General features: G+C 29.6%; 2 protein-coding genes and 1 long non-coding RNA gene across 3 annotated transcripts in view; all 3 read left to right on the forward strand.

Moving 5' to 3' along the window:
• LOC141528826 (uncharacterized) overlaps positions 1-12,835 on the forward strand; it is a 132,948-nt gene that overhangs the window by 108,280 nt on the left and 11,833 nt on the right. The gene's annotated exons all lie outside the window — the stretch shown is intronic.
• LOC141529127 (uncharacterized) lies at positions 3,604-4,475 on the forward strand. Its single transcript, XM_074245553.1, has 3 exons — positions 3,604-3,813; positions 3,896-4,016; positions 4,103-4,475. Exons 1-3 carry the CDS (start codon positions 3,604-3,606, stop codon positions 4,195-4,197), a joined length of 426 nt encoding a protein of 141 aa, XP_074101654.1. The 3' UTR covers positions 4,198-4,475.
• LOC141529137 (uncharacterized) lies at positions 11,863-12,714 on the forward strand. The gene is made up of 3 exons (XM_074245570.1): positions 11,863-12,072; positions 12,155-12,275; positions 12,362-12,714. Exons 1-3 carry the CDS (start codon positions 11,863-11,865, stop codon positions 12,454-12,456), a joined length of 426 nt encoding a protein of 141 aa, XP_074101671.1. The 3' UTR covers positions 12,457-12,714.

Below are 12,835 nucleotides of genomic sequence, written 5' to 3' on the forward strand. Positions count from 1 at the left end.
TAATTATTATTTTAAAATAAATAGATACATTGTTGAAAAATTTCCTGTAAAATAAATCATCAAATTAAACGCTATTTTCCAAGAAGTATACCAGAAAAAAAAAACTACTTTTCCTTATAATATTTTCCTGTTTCAATAAATTATTTTATTGACAATTTCTTAACTTATATTTATGGAGGAAAAAAAAATCTCAAGTATTACTGAACAAATTTCATTTCAGATTTTATGATTTTTTTTTTTTTAATTCTATTGATTTTTTCTATCATATATTTGATGACGAGAAATTTTATTATTTATTTGATCAATTCTTGAAATAATAAAATTTTTTTTACGCTTGATATTATTATAAATAAATTCTCTGTCTATAAATGATTGAAAAAATTAAGTAATAAATTTAACGATTTATTCGTCAATTAAAATTATATTTTTAAAGTTTTCTTTAAAAAAGGACAGCGCTTAATTTAAAAAAATAATAAAGTCCAATAATAACTGCGCCGCGGCCTTCATCGGATTAAAATAAATAACAAATTAGTAGCTATGAGAATAGCAATGTATGTAATTTCAATAAAATTACTTTTTTTGCTTATATGTTTTGAAATCATTCATATTTATGATATCTCTGATCGAAGAGGTGAATTAAATGAATATATACGCAAAATACCGGCAATGTCACCTTCAAATCACCTTACAGTTGATAATAACAACAAGTAATTTAATTTTTCCCTACTTGCGAATTTTTCCGGTAGCCATGTTGTTGAGGAAAGTATTTAAACGAAAATCAACGGCAAATCTGCAGTCAACTTCAGTATTTTGAAGCATAAAGTTATAAAAAGTAAATATTAATTGTGAAAATGGCAAAAAGCTACAGTTCAATTTTGCTGCTGGTTTGCTTGGCCTTTTTGGTGATCGTCTCTTCTCCAAAAAATGAAGTCCAAGCTGACGTGTCAATCGGAAGCTGCGTTTAGGGAGGAGTTAATTACGTCAGCAACTGTCTCGATGAGTGCAAACGCCGCGGGTACAAAGGAGGACACTGTGGAAGCTTTGCAAACAACATTTGCTGGTGTGAACAATAATTTTTTAAACACCATCCTGATTGATCAACGTCACGCGTCTCAAATTTTTCTTCTTATTTTTTTTTCTGATCCTCTTCTGAACAAATCGTCAAAAATGGAACCAGCAATTCATCGATAATTTACAAGATAACCAATTTATGAAGAAATTATTATGAAAAGTTTAACTAAATTATTGGAGTATAAATTTATAATACAATTGACACGTGTGCTGTTTATTAACGTTGATCTTTTTTCTATGAATTCATTGTTGTATTTTTTATCCAACTTGTGTGTTGTCATTTCAATAAAAAATTTTTAGATCTATGAATATTAAATTATTAATCTTTTTTTCAATTTTACTTTATAAATATTTTATTATTTACAAAGCAGTCAAATATCTTCTTTTAAATATTTGTCAATTTATCGAAAATAAATTGACAAAAATAAATAAAATTTAAATTTTATTTTTTTTTTAACTTCCCTCTGAGAAAATTGAAAATTTTAAAAAATTTTGTGTATGTATGTATGTAACCCTCTTATAACTTTTGAACTGCTTTATGATGGAACCGATTCCATCTCGGTTGGTACCATTCGAAAGGGCTTGACCAAACTTAAATTATGAATACAATTTGAACCGGTATATTTTGAGAAATCTCAAAAAAAAATACAAAAAAATTTTTTTCCGAATGTATTTTTTTTGAAATAAAAAAACCACGTTGATTGCCGCTAAAAATATTGAATCATAATAAAAACTGTAAGTGTCTCTTTAATTACTAAAAAAATAAGTTTCTCAATTTTTTTATTATTAATAATTATCATTAAAAAATTAAAAGTAATTTTAGATATTTTTTCAACGGGTAAAAACCCATTACTCATCAAGTTTATAGAAATAAAATGATTAAAACCTTCTAAAAAAAATTGGAGATAAAATTTTTTTTATTACGAAGTAAAAAATCACAATAATAGGATGGATGTACAGCAGCCATTTTTGTGAGGAAAGTATAAATACCGAATATGAAAAGATTTATGATAGTTAAAATTTGATAATCAAGAATATCAAATATAAATAATTGTCAGTATGTTGACGAAAAATAATTACGGTACAATGTTGATATTTTTTTGCCTGGTATTTTTTGCGATTGCTCCTTCTCAGCAGAATCAAGATCCAGCAGACGTGTATATTGGAAGTTGTCAAGCCTTCGGTTTAAGTTTTGACAAATGCGACTTTGAGTGCAGATATCAGGGTTACATGAAAGGACACTGCGGAGGTTTTTTGTATACTTCTTGCTGGTGTGAAGTATCGCTTTTCAATTCATTGCCACCAAACAACGTTTAGTGATCTTCATGTATTTATATATTTGATCCTGCAAGTCAAAAATTGGACCAGAAGATATTTGATTTAACAAAATGAAAAAATTAACCAAACTTTATTCAATAGATTAGAATTTTTTTAAATTGATCTTCATTTAAAAATTCTACAATTTTCTTCTTTAATCATCAAAATTGTACACTGTTGAAAAAAAAATTATTTTTGTAATTTCAGTGCATTTTTTTGAATTTATAAATTTTTGATCATATTACTTACCTGATAAAAACATTTAATACTAAATAAACTTTTTCACAAAATTTTCAGCAATTTTAGATTATTTTTTAACTAGTAAAAACCCATTACTCATTAAATTTACAAAAATAAAACGATTAAAATTGAAGATACTATAATTGAAACCTCCAAGATTTCTAAAATAAAACTATCAATAAAATTTATTTTATTACAAAATAACAAATCAAAATAATAAGATCCTCAGAAGTAATTTTTAAGAAGAAAGTATAAATACCAAAAATACCAAGAAAGCATTTATTACAGTCAAAATTTGATACTATCCTCAAATTAAAACAATTGTCAGTATGACGAAAAAATTCAATTGTGGTAAAATATTTTTATCCGCTTGCCTGACAATTTTGACGATTGTTTCATCTCAGACGTATGGAATAGATATAATAATTGGAAATTGTAAAATCTTCGGCCGAAATTTTGATCAATGCAACTGGCAGTGCATAAGACAGGGTTACTCAAAAGGTCATTGCGAAGGATTGTTCTATACTGCTTGCTGGTGTAAATCACAATACTTGGAATTTTCACCACCAGTAAGCATTTAGTTATCTTCAAAATTTAATTTAATGAATTACAATTTAAAAAAAAAATATTATTAATCTGTATTTTAAAAATTTAATAATTTTGTAAATTATTTTTAAATCTCTGATTTATAAAATTGTAATAAACTTGTGTAAAGCTAATAAATTTTTGATCGCATTTACTACCTGACATTTAATGTCTTTCTGTTTTATTTTTGTCATTATTTCCGGGCATTAAAAATAAAAAATTCCAACCTATCAGAGACAAATGACGATAGTTATAGTTCTTATTGTCAATGGTTTAGAATTACTGCGCACTAACTGTGTACTGGTTCCGAGAGATATAAAAGACGGGTTCATCAGATCAGCAGTCGAATTTTTCTATTCGATAAAGTCTTTCTAAAATAAATTTAAAGTAATGTCTGTGAAATTGCTGTTAACATTGTGCCTACTTTCATCACCGGTGTTTTCATTAAGCCCGAAAAGCGCTGGAAATAGTTGTGATCACTTACAAACAAATCCGCCTTCGACGATCGTCGATTTACTGGTCAATTGTCGAATCAAAAGTGTAATGGGAGATGAAAAATACTACAATCTCGCAGGATGTTTGCTTGTAGAAGATAAAATTGCAAGTTTAATTAATTATTTTGAATGATTATTTTTTGTATCAGAAATTTTAATAATTATTAATTTTATTTGATATTTTATAGATCGATGAAAATAATTTATTGAACTTTGAAGCAATGATGAATAGATTGCCCGATGAAATATTAAATTCATCGGATCTTACTGACGATTACTGGCAAATAATTAGAGATTGTTCGGAAGAGAGTAATTAATTTTATTATTATTAATATGTGTTATTAATTAGGTAATAAAATATTTAAAATGATGGTTTTAATTTAATTTATTTACAGAGGGAGAAAGTCCAGCTAAAATCGCGAAAATTATTCGACAGTGCATTGATAGTAAAATCAATTATGAAAATGACGATGATTTTGTACAAGATTGATCAATACTTTTAAGATTTGTCCAATGATTATTGTGTTTAAAACAATAGTGTAATACTTTTATTTTAAAATTCTAAAAATTAGCAACCTACAATTACTGTGTGACTCCCGAGAATTAAAAATTATCAATAAAAATCCTTTGGCTCAATAATTTTTGATATTTTTAATTACAGTATACATTGTTAGGGTACTTTTGGAATAAATTAAAAAAATAACATTGCTATCACAGGATTAATTACCAATAATTTGATGGAAAATGTGAAGAAACAAAAAAAAATCCATTTTATTATATAAATGTCCAGACGAAAAAATTTTTCTAATTTTCTTTAGATTAACTTGTAAAAAAGTTGAAAAGATCGATATAAATAATCCTTTAAAAGAGACCAAAAATAGTTGGTAATATTAAATAAATTCCGGCTTGATCCAGCTGGCGGATGACCTTTTTATTATTCAGAGAATATCTGTACTAATTAATAATTAATGAAGTTTAAATTTGTAGAGCTTGTCATGATCAGAAAGCAGCGATCTGTCGGAAAATGCTTGAGGGTAGGTATTAAATCGTTAATTAGTATCGTGGTTAATCTCAGTACTGATACAATGCCTATTATATAGACTACCAACTGAACATTAAACATCCACAAATACAATATAATATAATTTAATATAATACAATATAATATAATATAAAATAAAGTCTTGAGTAATATAACGGATAAATATTTACAAAGAGGAACGGGAACGTCGGAGCCAAAGAAGAGAATTTAAAAATAATTAGAGTTAAAAATAAAAATAGGGGATGAAAAAGAAAATAATAAAAGTAATCTCAGCGTCAAAGAGATCGCGAGTAAGTCGAAGAGTTGCGACGAGTGCTCTCGGTCGTGACCTGGTGACGAGTGAAAAGGATACTGAGAGATAAAGGGTAAAAGTGGAGAAAGAGAACAAGAGCGAGAAAGACTGTGAATAACATATAACATATAACACAGAAAGATGATATATATATAAATATACACATTTATACACAGAGTGTTTGCCGTCTCCAGTGTGTGTTTTAACCGGAGGTTACTGGTCTCAGATGGCGCCAGGTAACGCGGCCAGCGGTCAGGTCACAAGGAATGACGTCATTGGGCGCGTCATAACGCTAAACCCTCTCTGGATGCTCTGGATCAATGACGCGACCTTGCCGACACTATCAGCATCCCCTCCATGAGGATTCCCCTTCCCTATTCCAGTGCTCAAAGGGGCGGCGGCTGTTTCTGCTGCAACCTGGCAACCATTGGCAACCCTGTCTATATTTAGCATCTTCAACTACTCACCCCTTTCCTTTCTTCTTCTCTACAGTACCTAACTTCTCCTCTTTAGTTATTACATCCCTCACTCTCTGCTCTCAGTTAATGCAAATATTCCCGCCACGCGAATTACACTCCCGCGACATCTACCGGACGCGTCCTGTTACTTCCACTAGCTTAATCACCAAATCACATGACACGTAAAACTGGATGAATCTTTTATTCACGCTCTGATGGTATTCATTTTTTCTTTTTTCATCAAAGAATTGTCAAGGATGATTCTTTTTTAAATTAGTAAATAAAAAAATGGTTTCCAGTTCGATTTTCGGCTCTGGGGATACTTTGGAATTTTAAATTCGGGTTTGAAATCGAGAATGTGATAGTCGGTTCTAAAGTAATGCGGAGATGGTGAAATATAATAATAATAAATTATTGAAAATGAAAAACCGAGTATCAGGTTGTGGATTTTTATTGCTCGACAATCCAGAGTACAGAGAGCACTCTATTTCGAGGATATATAGGAAGGGAGAGGTTCCCCGTGAGGAGATGGCAAGAAAAATGAGCTAGTGTAAAACGAATCTAACGTTAACACAGATGGATTTTTATAAGAAAGAAGTTCGAATACATTGTAAAAAATTTGTAGATCATTTTTAATTGACTTAGTATTTTTTTTTGTGTAAATAATATAATATTTAATAAGAATAAAAATTGCTAGAAATTTTTTTTTATAAATTCTCTTCATAGTAATGTATTTTTGATAAAAAAAAATACTTGTTAGATCTTCAATTAATGATTCTCAGTTCTTGTAAAACAATCCTAAGAAAAGTACAATTGTAAATTTTTAAAATTTCTTAACAAATAAATTTTTATAAAGAGAATTGAAAAAAAAAAAAAATTTATTGGATAAATTAAACTAAAGAAATTTTTTACATTAATTTTTATACTTTTTAAATGAATAAAAATTTTTTTTTTATTCAGATTTAATTATAAAGTAATAAATTTAATTGATGTAATTAATATCTTCGGAAAGGATAAAGTCAATCAAAAATCATGAATGCATCCACTTTAAAAACTTTAAAAACAATAATCTCTAAATTTTTAGAGCCTTAATATCGTATGCGGTATAATTTTATAAATAAAAAAATGTTTAAACATTATTTTCATGATTTACTTGTAAATGAGTAACGTCACTCAGTAAATCCGAGTAAAACAGACCCAAGAACAAGTTTATAAGCCCAGTAGCAAAGCTCTGTAAAAAAGTTATAAACTTGTTTAACTACAACTAGATGTAATCTGTATCCATGTGATTTTGACGTCATCAAAAATAAACAAATGAAAATAGATAAAAGTTAAAAGTTAAAAGCAAAGAGCCTCACTAGTTTTATATTTAGAGTTCCTGGGATAGGAAATAGTACGGTAGGAGCGGAGAGAGAGGATGGATTGCTCGAAGGAGGTGAATATCAAAAAGAACTTCTGAGAGCTGAGATTCAAGATTCAAGTCCGAGAAGAACCTCTTTCCCTTTTCTCTCCTCGCTCTAGTTGTACGGAGTACAAACTTTGCATTTGTATGTAGAAATTTTTCTCACTCTCTGACTTATGCAGTCTCTCGGTGGAGCTAGGCCACCCCAAATCCCAAGCCGGGCAGGGGTTGTTTCATCCTCCCTGGTATATCCGCATCCGCATCCTCATCCTCATCCTCAAGCTCTTACTCTCATTCCAGCCCCGCCTCGGTTGCAATGCTCCTGATCTCTCATGTGGGTTCTTCAACACTTCCGGCTCGTTGAGAGTTTCACGGATAAACAGGAAAATACGATAAAGTGATGTAGACCTTTTTAAATCTTTTCATCATCAATCTTGTCGATCTTACATTTTTTATCACCAACAAACTTTGTTTTCTTATTACAGCACGCTCTTTTCTTCTTCTTTTTCTTCTTTTTCTTAACAATAATTTCCTACTTCTTCTTTCTTCTCTGCGAGTTCTTCAAAACTATTGATTCTTAATTAAACTTCTTCAAGAGTAAGATTTATAATTAATTATCGAGCTCCAAAATTAGCCGAATAGAATAGCTTTCAATTCTTATAAAAGACTGGAGAAATAAAATACTTCGGGTACAAAATAAATATTAAATTTACTCCGAAAAACATCTGAGTATGTTTTTTGATTGAAATTAATTTTTATTTAGTTGAAATAAATTTTATTTAAAAAATTACTGAAAAATACTTTGAGCAATTTTTCTCAAGCTTAATTTTTACTATATTTTTATGAAAAATTTGATTTTTTATTAAAAATAGTTTTAAAATTATCTTAAAAAAATCTTAAAATAGTCTTAAAAAAGTTTAAAAAAAAATTTATTATTTTTTACTTTATATATTAAGAATTATCAACAAGACTTGATAAAACAAAAATCTCAATTAAAAATCTCTTCAAAAATTAAAAGAAAAAATTTTTTTTTTCAATTTAAAAAATTATTATTATTTTATAATAATAAAAAAAATTATTTTCAGTACAATATATAGCATCTAAGACAAAATAAAACATCTCTGCTCGATTTACTCTCATGCTCGTGGGATTTTTCTTTCTCATACGTTAAATCCATTTATCATCTATTTACTGACTTATTTTCTGTAGCTCTCATCTCAGTATATAACTATTTTTTAAACTGTTTTTTTCTTTATTTAGTTTATCAGCTCGGAAATCAGAATCTTGGATGATTTTTCACGTTGTCACCGGATGTCATTCGTTAAATTTTTTAAAACACTACCTTCAACAACTGTATCATCCCAACATATTTACAACTTCATTGAATTATTGCACCAACAACAACAACAATTTTAATTTAAAAAAAAAAAAAAAATGGAATAATTCCTTAAAATTTTCCATTAAATTTTTTATAATAGATCCTTTGATAGCAATTTAATTTTTCTAATTTATTTTAAAAAAATTATTTAATTAATAATTATTAATTCTCAGCGTATTATTTCAATATTGATTATTTCGACGATTACTTAGAATGCGGAAGGACTATCTAAGAAACTATCGGAGTAATAAAGTCCCCAGTTACCCTATAAAGTTTATATTCCAATCAAGTGATTGAATGCGAATGGAGAATGGTCACCGTATCAAATTCGCAATTACATCGTTGGATATTTATGAAACCGCTGACTGTGCTAGCGACTATTTGAAAATCGCAGATGGTTACTCCGAGGACAAAGCACTCGGGCGTAAATATTTCAAATTTTTCAGCCTCGTAGTGAACTGTTATTTAAATTAACATTGAAATTGATAAATTTATTTGGGTAATTACGGGGAAATTCTGCAGAACTGGTAATGAAGCTAGTTTACATTCGACGGACAACCGTATGTTGGTGAAATACCGAAAAAGTGGTGAAAGCACCCCCACAAGGGATTCACTGCGCAATACCAACAGACTTGCAATCACACAATATTTGTTGATGGAAAAACAGTTCATTTGGAGTCTCCGAATTACCCCGAACCGTACGAAGCGAATGCTTTTTTGAGCTTGAAAATAAAAAGAAAAATTGTTCCTTGATATTTGATGATGACAGGACTGAGACAAGTGCTTTATGAGGTCTTGATAAGGCGGATGAATATTTAAAAAAAAAAATTCAAAATATGATCAGTAAAATTAAATAAATTATTTTTACAATAACGACGCTAATGAGGCTGAAGTTTGTTTAAGTATACTCAGGATTAAATTTAGAGTCAACCACAGGCAGGATGGATGATGGGCTGCACACGAGTACTTCTATAGGAACACCGCGTGAGAGAGCCTCCAAGGAAAATTAACCGAGAGAGATAGAACGGGAATAATACTGGCTCGCATAATGAAGCTTATTAAATAACAATGTTAACCAGCAGCCCGAGGTAGGAAGCAGCGCTGTAAAATCGAGCTCGCCAACCGCATCATTTGCATTTCAGCGGCATCGATTTATCACCGCAAGTACCATTAAAATCACTCTTTTGTTGGCCTCTGTCCTTTCAATTGGTTCGAACCTGGAGCCCGACCGATCAAACTCCTGTTTTCACCACAATTATAATTATAATTATCATTACAATCATTGTAGAACAGTCTCCTGCAGGTTATGGACCCGGACTTAAAAAAAAATCAAACGAAGTTTTGACGAATCGGTGGAAAGACGAAGTTCGGAGAATTTAAGATTCATGATCAAGATAAAATTCAAGACAAGTCTCTCAATCCTTACTTCCTTCTCTTTTTATTCTGAATACATCTATGCAACACACCTTAGTTCCGTTTGATTTATGAATAAGTGTACAAACATCGGGAATTCATGACACGGAGTAACTAAAAATGCAAACATCACTTTAAAAGATCAGCCACCAGCCACGTGAGAGGCATTACACATTATATATATATATATATATATATATATATATATATATATATATATATATATATATATATATATATATGTATGTATATATTTATATCTCGCATGCTCGCACTACTAAACTACTAAACTACCAAACTTCGAAGCTTTATTTTTTTATTATTCACAAGGAAGATTTTAAATTTTGTGCTTTAGTGCTTGATAAAGTCCCGTGATAATCTCTTGAAATATTTAATTTTTTTTTTTTAGCCTAAATAGTATTATGATTTTTATAAAATTAGTGCGCAATAATTTTCATTATTTATCTAATTATTAATTTTATAAAAAATTACCAGGAAAAAATTTTTTCATGAAATTTTATAAAATTTAATTGAAACTATGTGAATTATAAATAAATAAAATTTTGATTTATTAAATAATGAATTTTGTTAAATTGCACTGTACTTTCTTAAATATTGACGTTTTTTAAAATATAAGTTCATTCTGAAGTTACACTCATCAAGAGCTTTCATTTGAGTACCCACATACATTTTTATATATTTTTCATATATACATATATATAATATATATAAATATATGAAAAATTGATGTGGGTACTCAAATGAAAGGTCTTAATGCGTGTAACGTCGGGATGAGCTTATATCTTTAAAAATATCAATAGTTTACAAGATACAAGGTCATTTCATAATTACGTACAAATTCTAGCCAAGACCTTTCTAATGACACTATTGACAGTTCTAATGACTCATTTCAGCAAAATCAATAAAATTATTTATAAATGACTAATAATAACAAAAAGATAATTGCGCTTGATAAGTACAAGCGTTACATGCACGACTTGATAGTAGCCTAGAGCGATAAAATATTAAGAGACACCCGTCGCCCGCATCACCCTCTCCAGCGTCGTGTATCTGTATACTCAAGCACTTACATTAACATTCACATGGATATTTAGATTTTTATTCAACTCCTTTCGCAGAGCGTGAAGAAAAAAGGACGAGCTGAAGGACCGCATTGCAGAGCACCGTTTAATAACTTATGCAGGAGCTACAAATCCCGGTGTATATCTTTTCTCTCTCTCTCTCTCTCTCTCTCTCTCTCTCTCTCTCTTGTTTATAGCTTATAGTGCATTGTATATTGTATATTGTATATTGTGTAGACAGAGTATGTAGCGACTAGTGACTAGTGTATCTCTATGCCCATTTAAATAAAATATAAATATTAATTGATATCTGAATGCGATAAATCTCCGTTTAATGGGGATAATACCGTATTAACTGTAGGATAAACGGGCTCGCGATAATTATAACGAAAAGGAAGGAAAAAATAAATAAATAAGTAAATGAATGAGTGAGTGAATAAATGAAAAATAATGCAAATGAACAGGGTTGAATCCTCGGGGGCACTTGATCGAGAGCTATTGTGATAGCCTGATAGCGTATATCTATCTCTGGTCCGTTTCGATGCACTCGTAGTTTCAGTTTTAATACGTACTTCACCTCTCATTAAAACCCTCCGGTTGAGTGCTGCAATTTCGAAAGCTACCAGCTACCAACAGGAGCTCACCAGGTTATGGACCATGCACATACTATCGCCCTCGCCCTCTTGTCTTGCTTCTCTTTTTGTCTATGCATGCTGGAGTTTTCTCTTTACCCCGATCTATTCTCTGGGATCTGGCCGTCTCTTTTCACCTGACGGACTATTATCGAAACTCGAGCAACAGACATTTAATATTCACCGGCTCGGCTCATCGATGATGCATTTTAACGGTCATGTATCTTTATTACTATTATATCAACACTGGAATTGCTTTAGGGTAGCTATATCGGGCTATGGCTCAGGTGTCTTGTTTTTATTATCCTATTTATTATTCTCTTATGCCGCCATTTAAAATTTACTAATAGTAATTATTATTATTGCCCAGGGGTGTTGCTTTTAATATTTAGTATGCGTCCAATTATTTTTTATTTTCATTCTTTATAAATTAAAGTAATATTTAAATTTAAAGTCATGACTATGAAATTGCTGTTAACATTGTGCCTATTTTCATCACCGGTGTTTTCATTAAGCCCGAAAAGCGCTGGAAATAGTTGTGATCACTTACAAACAAATCCGCCTTCGGCGATCGTCGATTTACTGGTCAATTGTCGAATCAAAAGTGTAATGGGAGATGAAAAATACTACAATCTCGCAGGATGTTTGCTTGTAGAAGATAAAATTGCAAGTTTAATTAATTATTTTGAATGATTATTTTTTGTATCAGAAATTTTAATAATTATTAATTTTATTTGATATTTTATAGATCGATGAAAATAATTTATTGAACTTTGAAGCAATGATGAATAGATTGCCCGATGAAATATTAAATTCATCGGATCTTACTGACGATTACTGGCAAATAATTAGAGATTGTTCGGAAGAGAGTAATTAATTTTATTATTATTAATATGTGTTATTAATTAGGTAATAAAATATTTAAAATGATGGTTTTAATTTAATTTATTTACAGAGGGAGAAAGTCCAGCTAAAATCGCGAAATTTATTCGACAGTGCATTGATAGTAAAATCAATTATGAAAATGACGATGATTTTGTACAAGATTGATCAATACTTTTAAGATTTGTCCAATGATTATTATTTTTAAAACAATAGTGTAATACTTTTATTTTCAACTGAGAATTTTAAAATTCTAAAAATTAGCAACCTACAGTTACTGTGTGACTCTCGAGAATTAAAAATTATCAATAAAAATCCTTTGGCTCAATAATTTTTGATATTTTTAATTACAGTATACATTGTTAGGGTACTTTTGGAATAAATTTAAAAAATAACATTGCTATCACAGGATTAATTACCAATAATTTGATGGAAAATGTGAAGAAATAAACTTATAGAACCGAAAAACTATTCAAAATTCCGCCGAAAAATTTACAAAAAAAATTGACCAACCAAAAAATGTGTAAGGTTGTAAAAAGGTACAAAT

This window comes from Cotesia typhae, unplaced genomic scaffold, assembly GCF_013202065.1.
Source record: "Cotesia typhae breed Kobodo isofemale line unplaced genomic scaffold, CoteBio_Ctyphae contig_44, whole genome shotgun sequence".
NCBI classification, from domain to species: Eukaryota; Metazoa; Arthropoda; class Insecta; order Hymenoptera; family Braconidae; genus Cotesia; species Cotesia typhae.